At 36.3% G+C, this 24,876-nt stretch overlaps 1 protein-coding gene across 2 annotated transcripts in view; it reads left to right on the forward strand.

Annotated features, from left to right (window-relative positions):
• LOC118006534 (WD repeat-containing protein 70) overlaps window positions 1-24,876 on the forward strand; it is a 295,923-nt gene that overhangs the window by 37,383 nt on the left and 233,664 nt on the right. For both annotated transcript variants that reach the window (XM_034999215.1, XM_034999216.1), the window contains 2 exons: window positions 19,882-19,941; window positions 23,296-23,429. In XM_034999215.1, coding sequence (XP_034855106.1) covers window positions 19,882-19,941; window positions 23,296-23,429 — 194 coding nt within the window. The remainder of the gene's footprint in view (window positions 1-19,881; window positions 19,942-23,295; window positions 23,430-24,876) is intronic.

A 24,876-nucleotide genomic window follows, 5' to 3' on the forward strand; every position in this document is an offset into this window, starting at 1 on the left:
TTTTTAACATATAATGTATTCTTTGTTTCAGAGGTACAGGTCTGTGATTCATCAGTCTTACACAATTCACAGCACTCACCATAGCACATATCCTCCCCTATGTCCATCATTCTGCTCCCCCATCCCTCCCACCCCCCCACCATTCCAGCAACCCTCAGTTTGTTTCCTGAGATTAAGAGTCTCTTATGGTTTGTCTTATGATTATAATTTTTTAAGAGGAGTTTTACCTCCTTCCCGCTCTCTTTTATTATTTTCTACAACTGACATATAATTCAGTTCCCATTTAGCACTGGTTGTATCAGTAATTCAAGATATATTTCTTAAGGACATATCTAATTTTTCATCATATAGGCTAATATATGGAAGGTCTGATTTTTTTTTTTTTTGAAGATTTTATTTATTTATTTGACACAGAGACAGCAAGAGAGGGAACACAAGCAGGGGGAGCGGGAGAGGAAGAAGCAGGCTCCCTGCTGAGCAGGGAGCCCGATGCGGGGCTCTATCCAGAACCCTGGGATCATGACCTGAGCCGAGGGCAGACGCTAACAACCGAGACACCCAGGCGCCCCTGGAAGGTCTGATTTTTAAATGTATCAGACCCTAGCAGTTCCTGTTGGCCCATTAATTCTCCCTAACAGAGTTTTGAGTTGGTACTGGTCAAAACTTTAATGCTTCCTTCCCAGTGCTCTAGTTCCTGCTTGTTAAAATTCTGTCCAGCCTTTAGGGACCATTTCAACTGTGATTTCTTCCATGCAACCTCTCCAGATGCCAACTGCATTTTTTACTTCCCAGGCTTGGTTTCTGCCTTCCACAGCAAACACAAACTACTTGCCTTGTTAATTCATTATATGTGTGCTTGTCTTAACTCCTCTGCCTCCACTTTGCAATATTTGTAATGATCTCAAGTATAGGGACTTGTATATAAATGGTTCAGTAATTTTTAAAAACTCTTAAAACCTGTGGTGTTGTGTCTTTATACAGTACATACAGAGTAAATATTTGTCAAGTGGATTGAGTGTATTTAGCTTTAATAATTGAACAGTTCATTTTATGACATTTGAGAGTGTTCTCTCTTTGTGACTTAGCAATCCTTAGTTTTTACATGGAAAATGGAAGTAGGGATCGAGGAATGAACAGAGGAAATAACGAATATAGAAATGTATAAAGATACCTATTTCTGGAAGAACCATTATGTTTGCCTTCTACTAAGTTTACAATTTATTTTTTATTATTTTTTATCTGAATATATAATTTAGTTATATAATAGTTTAATAACTATAGGAGGTGCTCTGTGAGTCAAATGATATTAATTAGGTAATTTAATTATATAGACTGTAACTACTTATGAACCTACCTGTCAAGAGAGGCAAAAAAAGTTACAGTTTTCTCTTCTTAAAACAGTCTGGGGGCGCCTGGGTGGCTCAGTTGGTTAAGCGACTGCCTTCGGCTCAGATCATGATCCTGGAGTCCCTGGATCGAGTCCCGCATCGGGCTCCCTGCTCAGCAGGGAGTCTGCTTCTCCCTCTCCCACTCCCCGTTTGTGTTCCCTCTCTCGCTGTGTCTTTCTCTGTCAAATAAATAAATAAAATCTTTAAAAAAAAACCCCAAAAAACAGTCTGACAAAAAGGAATTGTGATTGTTTTTATTGAGATATAATTTATATATAATGTTCACAGATCTTAAGGGTTCATTTGGTGAGTGTTAATGATTGTATATTTTGTGTTTAGGCACCATCCAAAACAACATGTAGGACATTTCCATCACCCAAATAGTTCTTTGTGCCCCCTTCTAGTCACAAAACTTTTAAAGAATGAGATTTTGGTAGCTGTATAATTGGAAGGAAAATTATGAGAGAACATAATTGGAGGTACAGTAAAAACTATACCACCTGGTTATTAATTTTTGTTGTTTTTTATATTCAGTTTACTTCAGTTGCTGGTTAGCAGTTGGTCTAGTGTTACTACTGTTGAGGTCACTGGAATGGAAATGTTAATGTTGTATATCATAATTCTTTTGATGACAAGCTCACTTTTTTATTCTTCCTTTATTCCATTTTACTTACTACAGTGGTAGTGGAATTGTTCTTTCAAATAGAATGCAAATGAAAACAGTATGCAAACCATTACTCAACTTTGACAAACTACACCAACTGTTAACTAATTAGAAGTATTTAGTGTTTGAAGATTTATTATTATTTTTGAGTTTAATGAACAAAAATTCGAATTGGTAGGGTCAGAGAAAAGAGGTAAAAATTAATTTTTAAATTGTATCTATTGTGACTGATTCTGATTTTTTTAAAAGTAAAAAAGGTTTTAACTAATAGTTAAATGGAGACTTTGGGATTATTTTTTTTTTAATTTAATTTTATTATGTTAATCACCATACATTACATCATTAGTTTTTGATGTAGTGTTCCATGATTCATTGTTTGCATATAACACCCAGTGCTCCATTCAGTACGTGCCCTCCTTAATACCCATCACCAGGCTAACCCAGCCCCCCACCCCCCTCCCCTCTAGAACCCTCAGTTTGTTTCTCAGAGTCCATAGTCTCTCATGGTTCATCTCCCCCCTCCAATTTTTCCCCCTTCATTTTTCCCTTCCTGCTATCTTCTTCTTTTCTTTTTTTTTAAATATATAATGTATTATTTGTTTCAGAGGTACAGGTCTGTGATTCAACAGTCTTACACAATTCACAGCGCTCACCATAGCACATACCCTCCCCAATGTCTATCACCCAGCCACCCCATCCCTCCCACCCCCCACCACTCCAACCCTCAGTTTCCTGAGATTAAAAATTCCTCATATCAATGAGATCATATGATACATGTCTTTCTCTGATTGACTTATTTCGCTTAGCATAATACCCTCTAGTTCCATCCGCGTCATTGCAAATGGCAAGATTTCATTTTTTTTCTTGAGACTTTGGGATTATTGAGGATTTTCATTAGCCTTGCTATCCTCTTTCCTGTTACTGCAGAAAACTGAAAGTTGAATTTTTATGACTGTAGCTAAAGGCTAGATGTGAGCACCTGTTTTCCATGAACTTTCTCTGACTCTCTGGTTGGCACGTTCTGTGGTGAAGAGTCCAAGTTTGGGCCACCACTGTGCTTCTCTGACTTTTGGTCTGAGGCTTCTCATCCCCTTGGCCTTGGTCATTGCCAACCACCTGTATCAGTCCGTCTCTTTCCTTCATGCATAGGGAAAGGTTGAAGAATTAACAGTGGGTCAGAGTTCTCTTTTAGTTCTCAGAAGTTGATATGAGAATGAAAGAGTTAAGTAAACACTTAAGATAGAGATTGACACATACTAAGCACTCAGAATTGCAGGGCTTTATCATTACCATATTTGATTAATGACCAATTTTAATTTAATTGCAGATGAGTGGGAAGAAAAGTCTTAAAAAAAAAAATGTAAGGAAGCTTAATGATCTTAACTTCAGAGGAAATTAATGTTCCTTAAAACAACAATTTAATTACACCTGCAAGATTCTGTCAGCAGAGGATGCTAGAAGCTCTATTCCAAAATCCAGTGAATGTGCTCCTTACCATTTCCAAGCTGCAAATGTGTGAAGGCTTTCATTCTTTAGATGGACACTAGGGGGCAATAGAGACATTTTGGCTTTTGGCAAAAATCCATTTTACTCGAACTGTCTCCTGTCTACAGTGGAAGGAAAAAAAAAAGAATCTTATAAACAATGTCTTCTATAAATTGGAACAAGTGAGGTGAAGGTTGAGATTAATGCTGGAATAATCATTTTTTAAAAAAGAATAATGCAGAAAAATTATAAATATTCTTTTGTGATTTGACAGTATTTTAACATTTTTTTTTTTTAAGATTTTATTTATTTATTCATGAGAGACAGAGAGAGACAGACAGAGGCAGAGGGAGAAGCAGGTTCCCCGCGGAGCAGGGAGCCCGATGCGGGACTCGATCCAGGGACTCCAGGATCATGACCTGAGCCGAAGGCAGTCGCTCGAACAACTGAGCCACCCAGGCGCCCCGTATTTTAACATATTTACAGGGTTGTGGGTTTTTTTTGTATCTTTAAGCTTTTTAAGTCAGTAAGTATACGATAAGGCTCAATGGCAGGAAGGTTAAGGATAGCCTCTTTATAATTTAAGATTTAAGTTTATAAGGTCAAATAAGAAAGTTTATATTTCTCTAATCACCAGAATAATCCAAACTTTTAAAAACAGATGTCAAATCTTAACACTTCCCTGCTTCCCTTGTCACTTTCCTGTCAGTAAACCCTCCAATTTCTTCCTGTCACAATGTTAAGAAATCCAAGTTCCCAGCCTTGACCTCTAAGGCCTGCATGACTTGGCCTCTTCACATCTTTCTGACTTCGTCCCCTTCCACTCCCTGTCTTGCTCACTCTTCTCTACCCACAGAGACCTTTCTGCTTTTCTCTTAGCAACTATGTTTCTTCCCTCAAAGAGCTTCTCTATTTACTCTTTCCTCTACACGAAATAGCTCTCAGACATGACTCCCTCTTTTATTTGGATCTTTGTGGAAGTGTTATCTCTTTGACCACTTTATATAAGTACTTCCACTCTCTCTACTGCACTGCTTTTTCTGACATTGCTTTATGATAGTTATCATTGTTTGACATTTTTTGTTTATTGGCTTGTTGTCTTTCTCCTCATAGTAATACAAGTTCTGTGAGGGCAGTTATATTGTCTCTTTTATTGTTGTATCCCCAGTGGCTTGACTGGTACCTGGCACATAGTAGATGCTCAAGGAATATTTGTTCAATGAATGGCCGTCCTTGGCTGTGGTCAGAGTTACTCTCTTGACCCTAAACATTTCACTGAATCAAAGCTAGCTTCTGATATAGTCACAATTATCCTTTAGAAGCTCAGGAGTCAGTACTCACCCTCACATTCGTAGGCTAGTCCTGCCACAATTCCTTTGTTAAAAGGCTGCAGTCCTTTTTCTTTTTTTTTTAAAGATTTTATTTATTTTTTTGACAGAGAGAGACAGCGAGAGAGGGAACACAAGCAGGGGGAGTGGGAGAGGGAAAAGCAGGCTTTCCTCTGAGCAAGGAGCCCGATGCGGGGCTCGATCCCAGGACCCTGGGATCATGACCTGAGCCAAAGGCAGACACTTAACGACTGAGTCACCCACGTGCCCCGGCTGCGGTCCTTTTTAAGCTCCCATTGCCAGGTAGGCTTTTGTATCTTCTCAGGTGGCTGCCAGGAGCAATCACTAGTGTGTGTCCTTTCTGCCTTTGAGCAATGGCTTTTTTTTTCCCCCAACAAATATTTTATGTAATTGTAATGTGAATGACACTGCTAGCATGAACCATTTTCTTTCTTTCTTTCTTTCTTTCTTTCTTTCTTTCTTTCTTTCTTTGCAATAGTTAGTGTGTAGTGATGAAGATGGACTATTTTTTTTTTAAGATTTATTAGAGAGAGAGTGAGTGCACGTGTGCATGCACAGGGTTGGGGTAGGGGAGAGGGAGAGGGAGAGAGAATCTCAAGCAGACTCCCCTCATAGCCCGATTCGGGGCTTGATCTCACCACCCTGAGCTCATGATGCAAGCCAAAATCAAGAGTTGGACGTGTAGCCGACTGAGCCACCCAGGTACCCCCAAAGATGGACTAGTTTATGCAAATAATACAAAGCATAATTTAAGTGCAATGAGGAAGGCAGGAGGGTACTTTTTATCTGACCGATTGTAGTCTCCTTAATTACAAGTTGTTTTAACATGTAAGTTTATTTACTCTGGTAAATTTCTGTCATTATGATGTATATACTGTACATTAAGTTGCAAATCTTGCAGATGTAAATTGTCATTAAGTCTATGGAAGTGATGTTAAGGATGTCCTTTGCTCTACCAAAGCCATTGTCAAATGAGGATTTAGTTGAGTTACACCAGTTCTTAAGTAAAAAAAGGAATATTGACAAGGGTGGTAAATGATTTGACTATCATAGGATTAAGAGCCTTTGAGAAAACTTGAATATTTTTTGCAAAAACAGTCCTCTTAATAATCCTTGCCCAAGTCAGTCCTATAGAGTCTTTATGCCATGTTATGTCAAAAATTTTAGTTGGAAAAATGACCCCTCCCACTCCCACCCCATTCTCTCTCTGCTCATAACACTGCTGGGTTTTTTTTTTTTTTTTTTTCACACTTTATATTTTTGATCCTAGGTTCAGAGGGTTAAATTATTCACACATCATACTCCTATTAATACTGTTATAATTGGCTGTAAAAAAAAAAAATACTGTTGTAATTGGGCCTTCCAAAGCCCTTCGCTTGTTATTTATCTATGTGGAATTTTTAATCTTTTTTATCTTTCGTTTTCATTTCGTTTTTCTTTCTAGATCCTAACATCTTCCTACATATGCCTCACCTCTTGGCTCTGTTTCACTCATGTTTCCTTTCACCTTAAACCTTTTTTTTTTTTAAACTTAATTCAGTGTAATTTCCCCCCCATTTCTTATTTCAGTTTGTTATTATTTTATTTTTTAACCATATTGTTTTTGAGTAATCTCTATACCCAACATGAGGCTCAAACTTACAACCCCGAGATCGAGTCACACACTGTCCACTGAACCAGCCAGGCATCCCACTCAGTTTATTATTTAAAAATTTTTCTTTTAGTTGCTTTATTTATAGATTTTATTTTTTCTTCTGCCTTCGCAACGATAAGTAGTCTTAAGAATGAGGGTTATGTAACTAGTTTTTGCACTCCTCTAAATGTTAAAGAAGATAATTATAGAAAATGCACATCAGGGGCCCCTGGGTGGCTCAGTTGGTTAAGCGACTGCCTTCAGCTCAGGTCATGATCCTGGAGTCCCTGGATCGAGTCCCGCATCGGGCTCCCTGCTCGGCAGGGAGTCTGCTTCTCCCTCTGACCCTCCCCACTCTCATGTGCTCTCTCTCATTCTCTCTCTTTCAAATAAATAAATAAAATCGTTAAAAAAAAATGCACATCAGTTTGTCAGTTTAGTAGGTATAAACACAGGATTTGAAAATAAAACAGGTCCCTTGATCTTTCACTCTTTCTATTTACATGAGTAAAATTGTGTCAGTTTTGAGATTTCTCAGTGCTTTAATCTTACAATTTAAAAAGTGCCATTATAAAGAATTTCTAGAAAATCAGGAATATTTACCAAAATTGATATAATTTGTCTTTTCGTGGAATTAGGTACTTTCTTGTTTCCATGATTGTAAAGTTTGCATTGGAATAAATTTTTATTTTTAAGTACCAAATTGATAGAATGGCATATAAGTACCTATTGAAGCAGCTCCAACAGAGCTTACTTTTATTCTTCTATAAACCTTGATCCTTATTTGGAAAGACATTTTGTTCATACTATTTGTGCTCAGTGCTAGAAGTGCAGCTAATTGTGAATTTGAAATAAGACCAAGACCACCAAGTTGATTCACATAGTCTACCAGGCAGCTGTTGGTTGGTAATGTTGCCATTTCACTACTGATCTGGATCGGATTCAGGGAGTCTTTATTCACTTTTGCATCCCAAGAGCCTTGCAGAGTATAAATGGGAATTAAATGCTTTTTTGAATAAATGAGGAAGTTAGTGGCACAGCCGTGATTTTTTTACTGTCGTAAGAAGGGATTCTCCAACAAACCGGGAATTCACTGTTAAGCCACAGTTTTCTGTCTCTGCAGTCTCCTTTTGATTTATGATAAAGAAATAAGCAGATGCTCAAATCTAGAACCAAATAATTTTACTGACAGTGGATACTTTGTGCAGTAATGTCCTAAGCACTGAAGGTGAAATAACTCCTTTAATACTCCTGGTACTATTATCCTCTGTTGACAGATAAGGAAACTGATACTCAGAGATGCTAAGTAACTTTCCCAGGGCCACCCAGTAGTAAACGTTGGAGCCAGCTTTTGAATCTAGCGAATCTGCTCCAGAATCTGTGTGCTTAACTTTACGCTCTCCTTTACCTCTGGTTGTAACCCACCCTGCCTCTCTCCTGCACTTACCTCATGCCCCATCCATATAAACTATGAACAGTCTTGGAATATGCCTGACTCTTGTGCATTCCAGTATGCTCTTCCTTGTCTCTGGATGGTGGCCAACACTTAGTACAACTCCGTTCACTTGGCAGGCTATGTAAGCATTGACCCTTGTGGGGTACATTGAGACAGACCTGTCTCCTTCATCAGGGAAGAACCTTTTCAGTTTTAAGGATCTAGCTTTTCTCCTTGTGAAAGGAGAACATTTTCTTTTTGTAAAACCCTCAGTGAGCCACAAAAATAGAATTGAATACCTCCTTCTTTATGCTACTTCTGTGTTAGTTATATTCCTCTATTATTTTATTTTATAACAGCTTTATTGAGATATTCATATGTACTAATTTCACAATTTTCAGGTATACAATTCAGTGAGTGTTAGTATAGTCATGGAGTTGTGCAACTATCACTACCACCTAATTTTATGACATTTTCCTCCTCCCCCAAAGAAACCTTGCACTCTTTAACTTTCACTTCCTATTCTCTCCTCACTACCCTATCCCTAATTCCTGGCAATCACTAATCTACTTTCTGTCTCTATGGATTTGTTTGTTCTGGAGATTTCATCACTGGACTAATACAGTAAGTGTTCTTTTCATTGATTTCTTTCACACAGTGTAATGTTTTCAAGGTTCATCCATGTTGTAGCATGTATGAGTGCCTCATTCCTTTTTATTGCCAGTATTGCCACATTTTTTTTTAAATGCATTCATTAGTTGATGGATGTCTGCTATGAACATTTGTGTAGAAGTTTTTGTATGGATGTATTTTTTTGGTTTGGGGGGTTTATATCTAGGAGTGGAATTACTAGGTTATATGATAACTGTGTTCAATATTTTGAGGAACTGTTTTTCAAACTGGCTACACCATTTAAAATCCCACCAGTAGTCTATGAGGATTCAGTCTTTCACATCCTCACCAACATGTGTTATTGTTCGTCTTTATGATTACAGCTGTCCTAGTGAGTGTGAAGTAATATCTTGTAGTTTTGATTTGCATTTCTCTAAAGAATGAGATGACTTTGAGCATTGTTTCATGTACTTATTGGCCATTTGTATATCTTCTTTGGAGGGATGTCTCTTTAGATCTTTTTCCTGTTTCAATTGACTTACTTGTCTATCGTTGAGTTATCAGGGTTCTTTATATATTATGGACATAAGTCCCTTATCAGACATATGATTTCCAAATATTTTCCCTCATTCTTTGAGTTGTCCGTCACCTTCTTGATGGTGTACTTTGAGGTACAATAACTTTAAATTTTGGTGAAATCCAATTAATTTTTTCTGTTGTTGTTTGTGCTTTTGGTGTCACAGCTAAGAAGCCTAACTCAAGGTCATGAAGATTTACTCCTGTTTTTTTCTAAGAGTTTTACAGCTTTCGTTCTTACATTTAGGTCTTTGATACATATTGAGATCATTTTTGCATACGATTTACATAGGGCATTCACAACCACGATAAAATGATCATAATTGTGATACAATCATTTGTTTACAAGTGTGTACCTTTCATAGCTTCTGAGCTCATGAAGACAATACCTGTGCCTTCCTTATTTTGGGGTTCTTAGTGTTTATTAGGTACAGCTTTTATTAAATCTGCCTGTGGCTTCAAATGTTTTATCTCGAAAGTACACAGAAGAATTTGAAGAGTAGATATGAAAATAAATAGTTGGTAGATATGTCCCCATGTTTTAGAGGGATATGTAAACACATTATGGTAAGTACAAATACGATTGTCTATTATTTTTTCCTCACAGATTTCACTTATTTTCTTTTAAAAACAAGCTTTCATTAGTAGGTAATCTTTATTATCTTCAGTTAAGAAGATATATTTTGAGCACCTACAGTATACTATTAGGTATTACAGATACAAATCAACTAAGACATTGTATTTGTCCTCAAGGATCTTACAGACTAATGGGGACATGGCAAGTGAACAATCTACTTTTGTCCTTTTTTTTTTTTTAAGATTTTATTTTTAAGTACTCTCTGTACCACGTGGGACTTGAACTCACAACCCCAAGATCAAGAGTTGCGTGCTCTACCACCTGAGCCAGCCACATGCCCCAAATATCACTTCTTTCTAAACTTGCTTCTCCTCTCTCTCCTGCTTTTAAGTTGTTTCTTTTTATTTTTTTTATTTTCAAATTTTTATTTAAATTCTAGTTAGTTAACATACAATGCAGTATTGGTTTCAGGAATAAGATTTAGTGATTTGTCATTTACATACAACACTCAGTGCTTGTCGTAACAAGTGCCCTCCTTAATACCCATCACCCATTTAGTCTTCCCTACCCACCTCCCTCTATCAACCCTCAGTTTGTTCTCTTTCATTAAGAGTCTCTTATGGTTTGTTTCCCTCTTTCTCTCTCTTTTTTACCCCCCTTCCCATAGGTTCATCTGTTTTGTTTCTTAAATTCCACATGAGTGAAATCGTATGGTATTTGTCTTTCTTTCTCTGACTGACTTATTTCACTTAGCATAATATACTCTAGCTCTCTCCATGTTGTTGCAAATGCAAGATTTCATTCTTTTTGATGGCTGAGTCATATTCCATTGTATGTGTACACCACATCTTCTTTATCCGTTCATCAGCTGATGGACATTTAGGCTCTTTCCATAGTTTGGCTATTGTTCATAAAGCTGCTATAAACATCGGGGTGCATATGTCCCTTTGAATTTGTATTTTTGTATCCTTTGGGTAAATACCTAGTAGTGCAATTGCTGGATCATAGGGTAGTTCTATTTTTAACTTTTTTGGGGGAACCTCCATACTATTTCCCAGAGTGTCTGTACCAGTTCTCATTTCTACCAACAGTGCACGAGGGCTCCCCTTTCTCCACATCCTCTCCACAATCTGTGTTTGTTCTTTAGCAAGAAATGCTCAAGAGCGATTTAAAATACTTGGTTATAGTGGTGGTGGCTTTAGACATTATGGTAAGTATGAAGCGTTAATACTGTGTTTGTTCCATATTTGGTGGGATGAGTAGGATGTATAATTGCTAGAGCTGGAATTGTAGAATTGTCCAAGAGAACCTGTATAGATTGGTTTTTAAGATGTTTCTAATTTTCACTGTCCCTTTGACAATTGTGAAGCATATACATGCTTTTGCATGTATGGAAAGTTATATTAAATCAGATATCGTATCCATTCTGCAGTGTTGTTAGGTAAAGGATAAAGATACCTCAGTGTCAGGGTAAATTTAATAAAAATTTATTATGGCTCAGGCTTCTTTTGTTTTCCCAAATAAATTAATCCTTTACCTAATTGAACTCATGCTGTGGCACCTTTTGTCATTAAAGTTAGTAAAGTCCATGCATCTTTTTTATTTATTTATTTATTTATTTATTTATTTATTTATTTATTTGACAGAGAGAGAGACAGCGAGAGAGGGAACACAAGCAGGGGGAGTGGGAGAGGGAGAAGCAGGCTTCCCGTGGAGCAGGGAGCCTGATGCGGGGCTCGATCCCAGGACCTTGGGATCATGACCCGAGCCGAAGGCAGACGCTTAACGACTGAGCCACCCAGGCGCCCCTAGTCCGTGAGTCTTTAACTAAATAGAAACAGATTGCACAAGCAGTAACTCAATTTTTTTTAAAAAACAGATAGGAACTCTTAAAGATAACTCAACATAGTATAGTACATAACCTATGTCGAAGTAATTCTGCACTGCATATCTGAGATACTGAAACTTGGTGAAACCTTTTTATCTCAAGGCATTTTATACTGGGTCTCCCAACAGTTTCTAAAATATGTACTTTCAGAAAAAACCTTTGTAGCCATAGGCTCATAATAATTTCTTACTCATAATGGGTTATAATTATAAAGTACTTTGTCACATTAACTAATTTGGTCATCACAGCAACTCTGTGCTTTGTTTCCCAAATGAATCATTTTAATAAATACTTACTCTTTGTAGACAGGAGGTTAGGGACTGGAGGCTTTCAGTGGATAATTAATTCAAGTTGTGAAGATTTGGGAATGATGTATACATTGTTGCCCTGACATGGCGGAGGTGGACCTTTTTTTTAGGAGTAGGGCAAATGGTAAAACCCAGGACCTTTGTTTATAGTTGTCAAAGAAAGGCTTTTTAGGGTGGGAGTGAAGGAGTGGGAGGGAGGAGTTTCATTGTAGGGGTTCTAGAAAGCCAGGTTGCTCCTTCTTATTTCTGTTATAACACTCTCCCACAAACCACCGCCCAACTGGCAAGCCCAACTCCTTTTTTATTCCGTTCCTGCCTGGAGTAGTTAATGTTGTGGGTAAGGGTGGGCTCTTACTATATATATATTAATAAGTAATATATAGAAAAGTACCATTGTAAATAATAAGACTACTGTTAGGCTCTTTAGGTATTAGTATCTTTTTTTTTTTTTAAAGAATTTTATTTATTTGACAGAGAGAGACACAGCGAGAGAGGGAACACAAGCAGAGGGAGTGGGAGAGAGAGGCAGGCTTCCTGCCAAGCAGGGATCCCGATGCAGGGCTCGATCCCAGGACCCCGGGATCATGACCGGAGCCAAAGGCAGGTGCTTAACGACTGAGCCACCCAGGCGCCCCTAGATATTAGTATCTTATAAGAAACTGCTTTTTAATTATATAGGAAGTTTTTTTTTTTTTTTAAGATTTTATTTATTTATTTGACAGAGAGATACACAGAGAAAGAGGGAACACAAGCAGGGCGAGTGGGAGAGGGAGAAGCAGGCTTCCCGCCCATCAGGTAGCCCGATATGGGGCTCAATCCCAGGACCCTGGGATCATGACCTGAGCCGAAGGCAGACGCTTAACACCTGAGCCACTCAGGCACCCCATAATTATATAGGAAGTTTTTTTTTAAAGTAATCTCTTTACTCAATGTGAGGCTGGAACTCAGGACCTCTAGATCAAGAGTCACATGCTCTACTGACTGAGCCAGCCAGGCACCCCAGTCCTTTTTTAGTTTGTTTATTTTTTAGTAATATTCTATTTATTTTTCAACTTTATTGAGGTGTAATTGACAAAAATTATATATATTTAAAGGGTATAATGTGGTGGTTTGATATATGTATAAATTGTGAAATGATTACTACAGTCAGGTTAATTAACACATCCATCGCCTCATACAGCTACAATTCTTTTTGTGTGTGTGTGGTAAGAACACTTAAGATCTACTCTCTTAGGAAATTTCAAGTCATCATGCTGTACATTAGATCCCCAGAACCTACTTGTAACTGGAAGTTTGTACCCTTTGACCAGAAACTTCTTCAAAACATTAATTTTCTAAACTTAACTTGGGACAGTAGTCAAATGTTGCAGAAAATTTCTAAAACAAAAATGTGTGAATGCTGTGAAAAGTTATTGTTACTAAAAGCAATGGAGAACCATTGAAAGTTTTCAAAGAAAAACAACCTAAGAAGGGTAACATCATGGTAGTGAGCAGTGCAGAGAGAAGTGAAGAAGATAGCAGTCAGAGGAGGACTTTTCAGTGAGATAGGGGGAGTGTTCATAGTTTCAGATGTGAGTAAGTTTAAGGTAAACCATGTCATCATAGAATGTCATGAATTACCTCATCTAATTTTTTTTTTAAGATTTTATTTATTTATTTGACAGAGATACAGTGAGAGAAGGTACACAAGCAGGGGGAGTTGGGAGAGGGAGAAGCAGGCTTCCCGCTGAGTAGGGAGCCTGATGCGGGGCTCGATCCCAGGACCCTGGGATCATGACCTGAGCTGAAGGCAGACGCTTAATGACTGAACCACCTAGGCACCCCTGATTTTTTCATTTTTATAAGTGAAAAAGCTAAGGTTCTAGACAACTGAGTGACTTAATGCAGGTTACAGTGGAGTTAATTGCAGAGTCCTGTCTAGGTTTCAGGTCTTCAGAAGTAGCAAATAAGAGCAGAAATACTCAAAATTTTAGGGTGTCAGGGAATGATAAGGCGTATGTTCATGGTAGCTTTTGAAAATAAATGTATCTTTTGGTATAAATCCTGTTGGCTTATTACCTGTATTGTTGTATGATAAGAAAATTGTCATCTTTGTGTTTATTGATAATGTAACGGATTTTAAAAAATAATATAATTTCTGATAAAATTTAAGAATGACCTATCCTTTTTGAGTTTCTCAGCCTTAACACAAGTATAAAAAGTTATTTAACAACATACTTTTAAGTCATGTTACTGAGAAACGTTCTCCAAGATTGCAGCTTGCAATAGGGCATAAACCGAGGGTAATTGAGAGGTGGTTTGGGAATACTACTAATTGAAAGATTGGAACCAGCTGTGAGAATTAGATAGGAAATTGTCTTTCCTTCCTGCAATATTTTAGACCTATAACTTTCCATTTTTGGAGGAAGATTTTAAACATTTGATAAATGATTTATTTTGAAGCTTACCTAAAGTTTATTAGAACATTAAGAAGTATTCAGGCTTAATACTATGCATCTTTTTTTTTTTTTAATACTATGCATCTTTTAATTTTTTTTTTTTGCTTATGTGGACTTTATGAAAATTCTTTTTTAGCTTTGATAAAATACACATAAAATTTATCTTAACCATTTTTATTTTTATTTATTTAAAAATTATTACATTTTATTAAGTTTTTTATTTTAATTCTGGTATAGTTACATACAGTGCTATATTAGCTATATATACTAATTAGTATATTAGTGTATATATTATATACAGTGCTATATTATATGTACTATATAGTGACTCAACAATTCTATACATTACTCAGTGCTCATCATAAGTATATTCTTTAATCCCCATCACCTGTTTCAACCATCCCCCCCCCCCAAATCTTAACCATTTTTAAATACAGGTCAATAGTGTTACATTGTTGTATATTCAGTCTCCAGAACTTTTTTATCTTGTACAGAAACTATACCCATGAAACAGTAATTCCCCATTTTCCCCTCTCTCCCAACTCTGGCAACCACTATTCTACTTTCTATGAATTTGACTACTCTAGATACCTCATAGGAATTGTACAGTATTTTTCTTTTTATGGCTTGTTTCACTTAGCATAATGCCCCCCAAGTTTATCCATGTTTTATTGTCAGAATTTCCTTCCTTTTAAAGAATGAATAATATTCCATTATATATTTCATATATATATGTACACACATATATGCATATATACACCACATTTTGTTTATTCACACTTTGGTTGCTCCTATCTTTTGGCTGTTGTCTTGCTGCTATGAACATGGGTGTACAAATATCTCTTGGAGAACCTGCTTTCAGTTCTTTTGGGTGTATACACAAAAGTGGAATTGCTGAATCATATTTTAAATTTTTTGAGGAACTACCACACTGTTTTCCATAGCAGCTGCCCCATTTCTGTCCAGCAATGTGTAAGGGTTCCATTTTTTGTATATCCTTGTCAACATTTTTCTTATTTTTTTTTAATAATAGCCATCCTGTTATTGGTATCTCAGTGTGGTTTTGATTTTCATTTCCCTGATGAGTAGTAATGTTGAGTATCTTTTCATGTACTTGTTGGTCATGAATTTCTTCTTTGGAGAAATACCTATTTAGGTCCTGTGCCAATTTTTGAATCAGGTTGTTTTTTGTTGTTGTTGAATTGTAGCAGTTTTGTATTTTTGGATATTAACCTCTTATCAGATATATGATTTGCAGACATTTTCTCCCATTCTAGAAGTTGCCTCGTCACTGCCTTTCCCTTTTTCTGCCCAGCAATTTAAACTCTATCCAGGCAAAAATATTTGCAGTGTCAGGATTTATTTTATTCTCTCCTAGATGCTTTCCACATTCACCTGGGGAACCTCTATTTTTCCAAAGGCATCTCAAGCATCTCTTCTGTAAAGCCTTTTCTGATCACCCTCTACTTCCCCAGGCAGAATGGAATTGAGCACTGAACCCTGTGTGTTCTTCTGTCATAGCATCTGAAACATTTTAGTGTTGCCTATTTGTTTACCTGTCAGTTTTGCTTTACTGGATTGACAGTGCTTGTGAGCAGTGTCTGTGTTGTTCGTCTTTTTATCTTTAACTGTAGTCCCTGGTGTATGGTGTATAATTAAATAATAAATGTTTTTTTAAGAGAATGTGTGATGATGAATAATTATTAAGTCAGTCTATTGGATCTCCAGAGTTATACTAGAATAGACTCTAATTTTGGTTTTCTGTGATACCACATGGGCAACTATTTCCAAAATGGTTTCTGGGAGAATGTAGCACTCCTTTGCAAGTTCCTGGTTGGTAGTCCTCATTCTCTCCACACAATTCATAGCCACTTTGTGTCAGATCTTTATTACTGGGTAGACTTTTGATTAGGGCTTATAGTACCATACATATATAACTTTTTAAACTTATGGCAGCTTTATCCCAGAAAGATTATTTCTGATTTGCAAGTCTTTTGAAAATACTTTAAGGGTATATGTCAGATGGAACTGCTCATGTTATTCCAGATATATTTGCTATTCTTGTTATGAGGGCAAACCAAAGAGCCTGGGAAATAATCCTTTGGTTGGCATTTAAGACCAAACCAGAACAAAAGCTGGTATCTTTCCTCCTTTTCCATTAAGACTAGCTTTTGTTATGAATTCTTATAATAAATGACTTCATTGAAGTCTTGTAGCTTGTGATGTCCCCTGGCGTGAAAATCATGAAAATATTTTACTGTTATAGCAAATTTAACATTTAAGCCATATCCCAAAAAGTCATTAGGAAAAGTTCTGGAAAAAGAACAATCACCATCAAGTGATATGCTACCAAAAGATGGATTGCTACTATTTTAGATGATTTAGTTGTGCCAGTTATGTGGTCTTTTTATGAGTTATGCCCTACATAAATTCCAGTAAAACTTTGATTTTAAATGTAAACAACATTTATTTAAACATTTAATTCACTCCTAATGTAAATACTAAATTGTTCTGTGTTCTTGTAAGTTTTAAGTGCCAGAAATTGTCTACATATAGGCACATTGTACATTGAATTCAATGAAATAATTTTCATCCTTCCTCTTAGTGACAGTGTTTCTGTTTTGAGTGATGAAAAAGTAATTAGTTATGAAATGAGACACTGACTATAATAGAATCTTCTCTAAGTGAAACATTTGAACTGTTCTCCTGTTTTTTTTTATGAGTACTTAGCACTTATACATGAGTTTTTATTACTTACAAATGTTGTCAACTGCAAAGAGAGCAGTGGCTTACATAATTTAATATAGGGGTAGTCCAGAATACATTTGTTCGACTTTTAAATTATTTTAGAATTTGTGTTGGAATATTGGTATCTCTGAAATCAAGGTATGTGCAGCCCTTTTCCAAAGCATAGTGAACCATACTGTAACGTCTTATATTGAAGTAAATTGTAAACTCTCCAGCAGTTTTTTAGGTTACTGTGAGGTTAGGGTTCCTGTTCAGTGTCTTCTCGTTTCCTAATCTTCTTCATTGCATTGTGGTGGTAGTAGACTACAGTAATCTCTGAGATGCAGACAGTCTAAAACAAAACTGCCTTTAATTCTTTATACTTGCAACTTTTTTTTTTTTTAAGTAATTTCTACACCCAGAATGGGGCTGGAACTCATGACCGCAAGATTAAGAGTCACATGCTTTACCGACTGAGCCAGCTAGGCACCCCTGTACTTGCAACTTTAAATTTACTTTTGGTCTGGGGTATAATCATTTGGTTGTTAAAGTTTTCACTTTTTGAAAACCTCCGTTATCCTTTATTGTCACTTGCCAGGCTGATCTGATGGATAGCACCTGCTCTCCTTTATGGACATAAACATTAATGTTTGAAAGTACATTAAAAAGTACAATCTAATGTGATCTACAAGGTAGACATTGGGCCATTAATTAATTCCAAAACACTTTTGTGTTTGTCTGCCATACACCATCTGTTTTGTGGATTGGGGATTCAGAGATAATAATAGATATACACAATCTTTGAGAAGTGTCCATCTTGCAATTTGGTTATGGAGTGGTGGGGAGGGAGACAGGTCAAAAATTACAATGGATTTTGATAAATTCTGTGATCGAGATAAGGAGAGGTTATCTCCTTATCTGAGACATGAGAATGCATGGAAGGGTCATTTAACCCAGAGTTTGAAATGTTGAGAAATGCTTCCAGGAAGAGGTCACATCTCAATTGAATCTTAAAGGATGAGTAGGAATTAGCCAGTTAAGGAGGAAGGGAAGCCTGGAAATAGACTAAGATGATATGATAGGCGACATAGGAGGTGAGCCTTAGAATAAAGGATGGCTGTCATTTATTGAGCACCTACTTTGTGCTGAATGCTGCATTATAAGGCTTAAACCACTTGCCTCATAGTAACCTAAAGGGCAGGTGCTATTATCCTCTGTATACAAATGAGGAAATAGAGTTGCAACTCTCCTGTAGTTATGACAGGGTTATTGAGTGGCAGGGCTAGATTGAAAAATCTAGTTTTTCTTGGGGCATCTGGCTGGCTCAGTTAGATCACACGACTCTTGATCCTGGGGTTGTGAGTTCAAGACCAACATTGGGTGTAGAGCTTACTTAAAAAATAAATAAAAGAAAATGTTAAAAAGAATGTTCAACCTTATAAAAAAAATACAAATAAAAACCCTAGCTTTTCTGGCTTCTTGTCGAGCCTGCTTCCTCCCAGGAAAGAACAGGTTCAAGAAGAAGGAAGTAGTTAAGTAGTTGCCATGCTGTTGAAAGGTCAGTTGTGCAGGTTAAGTTCTGAAAAGTGTCCAGGGGCATTCATAGTGACTTGTTTGTTTATTCAAGAGGTATTTACTGAGAGTCTCTTAAGTGCCAAGAACTGTGCTGGGCATTAGGAATAAAAGGACGTGCCAGAGTGGTAGAGGTAGAAGGGTGAAAGGAAGCAGAGACACTTGAGTGAAAACTTGTGTAAAGAAGCTTGATTGCAAAGGAAAAGATAATGATATAGCAGTAAATATAGCGGAAATTGTGTATGTGTGTGTGTGTCTAATATGGGAAGTACTTTAATTGTTTATGTGCAGAGGAGAAAGAGCCATAGCAGGGGAAGAGTTTATGATGAAATAAAACTAGTGATTGGTTGATTCATCAAGGATGTTAAAGAATGAGGGGAGACAGGGACCAAAGTCTGTTAGATTGCACATACCTAATTAAGTAGATTGCAGGATGAGCCTCACGTAAATTTGTAATGGCCCTAGAATTTTAGTATGATTACCCAGCTCTTGGATAATGGAAACTTGACTAAACAATGAAACTTCATATTCAGATGATCATCTGATTCCTTATGTCTGATTTATGCATCCATCTTTTCTCTTCCTCGATTATCCTGGCCATACCTCCTGTCTATCATACCATTTCTCATATTGCATTAGAGTGATTGATCTCCCCCTCCTCGACCACATGCTTCTTGAAAGGGGGAATGGTAGAGGCTATGTCTGATACTACCCAGCATCTGGAATAATCTCACTTTAATAAATGCTTATTGAACCAATGAATCATTGAATGACTCAGTTCCTTATTTGTGTTATTTTTGAGCAGCAGTGTTTTGAGTTTTAAACTTTCAAGAGTTAAAAGGTATATATCTACCCTGTGCAGATTTTATTTTATTTTGTGTAGTTAAGCACTTTAAGGTATGCCCAATTTTCAGTGAAAAGAGGACTTTAAATATTTGGATGCTGAGAGGGCTTACGGTTCCATACAACCTAAAGAGTTTCTTAGTTTTATCTTTTTTGAGATTTGAAGTACATTTATTATCAGCTCAACAACTGTAGTCTATCTAGAAGTGCAGAGATAAGATACTCTCAGAAATTTTATTTCCTTTTTTTTTAAGCGTTGTGTAAAAAGCTAGTGATGCAATTTTTAAAAATTATATTTCTTGTGAATGTGGCATGTAGTCCTGCCCCCCCCCGCCCCACCCCATATGTTGGATACTCATTGATGTCATGGAATTTTCTTTTTTCAGAATCCTGTCCAAAAGATTCCTGACTCACATGAAATAACTTTAAAGCATGGCACTAAAACAGTAAGTTTAAAAAATTTGATTCTTTCCTCTCAGTAACAAGGCTCTCATGGAAAAGTAAACCAATGATACATTTGTATTAAGGCTAATTGCACAATCAACTGATAACAGAAGCTATAGGCATTAAAGAAAAAGATTACATTTCTATTCAATCAAAATAACCGTTGTGTTTCATTTAAAATAGCAACACTTATTGTTATGGTTGGCTTTAAAACCTTGTTCTTTGATAGAGGAACATTACAAGTGAAAAAAGAAATGAAACTAAAATACAGTTTTCCTTTTTATGGTGTGGGAAAATTTCTCATTACCCTTAGCTTTATTTCTATATCGTAAAAGGCCTGAGTTCGTTTTTTAGATGAACATTGAGATAAGAAATGAATATAAAATAGTTACTGTATTGCTCTAAGATTATTATTGCTTAGACTTACAGATTCTATTTTTGTATTGCTATATTTATGTTAAAGATTAATAATGTAAAATTTTGAGTTATAACATGAAATCATTTTTATTGTAAAGCCATTAAAAAAGTAGTAGTTGAATGAATGAAACCTCATGAATGAAAGAATAAAATTATCTTGCTTTCTCTTTTCAACGAAACTGCCTTTTTCTAGGTGTCTGATATGTAAAGCAGTAGAAAAATACATCCCATAATGAGGAAAACATCAATCAGTAGAAATCAACCCAGAAATGATGCAAATGATAGAATTAATAGAGAAAGATGACATTCTTCTTGCTGAATTTTTTGCTTTTGAAAATACCATTTTCATAAAAATATTTGTTAGAGTATAGTAGGTTTATTGTTGTTTTAAATGAAGTGAACAATAAATATTTTAAAATGGCTTAAAGTTTTACTGTGGTAAATACAGGTACATATAACTCACATAAACAAATGCTTTTTGGGGTCCTCAATAGATTTAAAGAGTATAAAGTGGCTTGAAACTTAAGTATCTGAGAACTGCTGTTTTAAGAAACCATTTCCATCTGATTTGTGATCTTATATCTACTTTTTATTAAATCAGAGTTCTGGTATTTTTCTGAAATTGTGACAGAATTTTACTAATTTTCATGTTTTTAAGTAAATTAGGAAAGGAACTGTAGACAGTTCATACTTAAACAGAAGCTTCCCTATCATTTAGTTCAGAGATTTTTTTTTTTTTAAGATTTTATTTATTTGACAGAGACAGCGAGAGCAGGAACACAAGCAGGGGAGTGGGAGAGGGAGAAGCAGGCCTCCCGCTGAGCAGGGAGCCCGATGCGGGGCTTGATCCCAGGACCCTGGGATCATGACCTGAGCCGAAGGCAGCCGCTTAACTGACTGAGCCACCCAGGCGCTCCAGTTCAGAGATTTTTACGAGTGTTCATGAGTTTTACATGTTTTATTTAAATATTTCTATTTTTTTAAATTTAATTTTATCTTTTAAAGAATTATAATTAAAAACATAGTGCCCCCTTGTTTTGCACATTAAAAAATCAATTAGAGCTTCCTTTTTTTTAAAAAAAAAAAAACAAACGTTTATTTAATTATTAGAGCACACATGAGTGGTGGGGGGAAGGGCAGAGGGAGAGGGAGAAACGGACTCCCGCTGAGTGGGAGCCCTTCTGAGTGGGAAGTGCTCCGCAGGGCTCGATCCTAGGATCCCAAGATCATCCTGGGATAATCCTGAGATCATCTGGAGATTATGACCCGAGCTGAAGGCCGACCAATGATTCTCTGGAAGTTGGAAGTTGCTGGCTCCAAACAGCCCTTTCCTTTTCCCCACGGAGGACTCAAGGAAGATACCTACGGCTAGTCATCAGTTCTCCTACCTTGACTGTAGGCCTCTGCCCCTGTTCTCCATGCTGGCAGTTGCAGCGAGGGAGTGGAGCTTACACCCTTGAAGGGAGGACAGGCACAGAATAGACAAACCACAAATGAATTTGCAGTTTCAAATTGTATTGTAATGGGATGAACACTGGTGCAGTTAGTCCTATCAGGAGGAGGACACCTCTTTAATTGTAACAGGAGGGTAGAAGGATAGAGTGGGCATGGACGTACTTTTGTTTGTAGTTGGTAGTAGCAGAAGTCACTTCCTAGACTTCAAAAGCTACTGTTTATTTTTATTATTTCTATTTTTCATTGTTATAGGTTTTAGGACATATAATTGTTCAGGCATAAAAAATGACTTAGTTCTCATTTGAATGCTTTCTTTAACACATTTAGAGTAGTACCTATCTAATTTAAACATATAATAAGTCATTAATTATATTTATATATAATTCCCTTATGTTCTGAAATCAGTGTTTGCAGGTAGTGATTGAAATGAGTAAAATTATTTTGTAAATATCTGGTTTTAATTACAGTAATTTTATTACATTAATAACATTTCAAGTCTATTAGGAGAACTGATTTATAGTTGCTTCCTTTATATAAAACTTTGATCTTTTTAGTATTTCAGATATGTATGGTAATATCTGTTAATTATTTCTTTTTTAAAGATTTTATTTATTTATTTGACAGAGAGAATGAGAGAGAGAGCACATGAGAGGGGGGAGGGTCAGAGGGAGAAGCAGACTCCCCGCCGAGCAGGGAGCCCGATGCGGGACTCGATCCAGGGACTCCAGGATCATGACCTGAGCCGAAGGCAGTCGCTTAACCAACTGAGCCACCCAGGCGCCCATGTTAATTATTTCTAATGTATTTTTTTTCCTCCTGAGAGGGCAGTAGATCCAGGGACTTCCTGCTTAAGAATAGTGAGTTACCAGTTGGGCATTCACATGTGCATTGGACCTAGGAAAATTCACAGGGAAGGCAGATATTTTATGGAAACAATATAAAAGTGGTATTATAATGTAGTTAGTCACTTATAAATTCAGCTTTAAAAATAACTGTTTAAGGTGATTATGTTGAGTCATTTAGCCATATACACAAGAAAATAATTTCTACTTTGTCCTACTTCATTAAATAGATTTCTTAACATTCCCTTTGGCATTTTCTCATTTTGGTAATTTTAGATTCATGTGGTCTTCTTCTGTTAGTGGTAGTTAAAATATCAAAATGTTTTCTCAAAATTGTTTATTGAAAAAGCTGAATTATTTATGAGGTTTGGTAGGTAAGTTGGGACTAAGCTGGCAAATACATTAATTACATTAAAATATTTTTTCTTCATTTCAAAAGAAATAACAGTCATAATAACAAGGTCAAATAATAGAGAAGATGCTATCCAGTCACACTTTTTAGAAGTAATAACAGCTGGTGGGCTGTACTTCCAGTGCCTATAATATAGGAGATCAGGTTAGAGAAAGGAAATGGAGGTTATTGTAGACTGTAAGTAGTTTTCTCCAGTTAATTTTTTTTTTTTTTTTTTTTTTTTAAACCAGGTTTCTGCTTTGGGTCTGGATCCCTCAGGTGCCCGTTTGGTGACTGGAGGATATGACTATGATGTTAAGTTTTGGGATTTTGCTGGAATGGATGCTTCTTTTAAGGCATTTCGATCCCTTCAGCCCTGTGAATGGTATGTATTGCACAACTTAATACCTTCATATTTGAAGATAGAGCTGTTATCATTTGAATTCCGTCTATAATGCTTTGTACCAAAATACACTAAGTTTATATGACCATATGTTACCTTCATTATTTGAATGAAAGAAAAATGTACCTTAGATTTCTTTCCTTCACTTTCATTAACCTAAATTTTAAAGATGTTTTCAGTCTTTTGTTGTTTTGTAAAAAAATATTTGTATTTAGAGATTATTACCTTGCCTAGTTTATTTCAATACTCTAGTAAATACTGTGTAGTGTTATGTATATGTGTATGATATATGCTAAGCCAATAACCAGGTGCTAGCCAGCGCTGCACTGTGCAGGTGTGGTCAGCTAGCATTATATCAGAAAGGGCTTTACATGTTGCAACCACAGGCCACCTTCTTATTTCTGTTTTTGACCATATCTTTTTATCTTTATCTTTTAGGTATCTTTTAGATATTAGATATCAAAAATAGATTTTTATTGGTGAAACTGATATCTTGTTAACTTGCATAATGTATGTTGGAAATGAGGTCTTACTAACTAGATATTCAAGATAGGTGAATTAGCTGAACTTTACTTAGACCCAATTTTCTACTCTTGCATGAGTAGGGCTTAAGAATCTAGTTTGCCTTTAACTTGAACTCTTGGGGATGATGGTTTTTGCTAGACCTAGTATCTACCTGTAAACTCTGGATTCTTTCAACTATATGGATAAAGTTCCTATTTCTGGGCTATTGAGTGTTTGCTTTCAGTGAACCTTTCATGAAAGTGGTGGTTGGAGTAACTGAAAGGCTAGAGAGCTGGGATTTTTCTTAATCTTGTGGAGCAAGTCATATGAATTGTTTTTGCTTACTTGCTAATAAATGCTTAGATAATAAATGTCTATATATGGCTCAGAATTGGGTCTGAGACTTCAGATTTCTCTGGCAGCTACAGTTATCTAGCAAAATAACCTAAAAGTTATATCTAAACATGGCTCTGGTCAGTTTTGTACAAATCATACTGACTTGTAAATTTTGAAGTCCTAACTCTTAAACTATCTTTAGTAGAGATCAGAGAATTCCTTAAATGAACATAGCAGATCTCTGATCAATTGGAAAGGAAAAAAAAATTTATAAACAGGGTATCTCCAATGATGGCTGTATTTAATAAAGCTCTTATTTAAAATAGTAACTTGGTATCTTGAGTTAGTATGATGACTTTTAAAAAATGTATTTAAAATATGAGATAATATCTTTTATTCCCGTTTGATAGTCTCTTGATTAAGGATTGTGTTCCCCTTCTACTTTTACAACTGTAAACTCACTTGTTCAGGATTATTCAGTACTCTATTAATGATCAGCTCCGAATGGAATCATGTCTCATGAGTCTCAAGCCAGTGCTCTATTACTAAACTGTGTCATTTGCTATGCTGTTGTAATTGAAAATGCAGA

The sequence above is a fragment of the Mirounga leonina genome, unplaced genomic scaffold (assembly GCF_011800145.1).
Source record: "Mirounga leonina isolate KUSES-001 unplaced genomic scaffold, KU_Mleo_1.0 Mir_97, whole genome shotgun sequence".
Classification (NCBI taxonomy): domain Eukaryota; kingdom Metazoa; phylum Chordata; class Mammalia; order Carnivora; family Phocidae; genus Mirounga; species Mirounga leonina.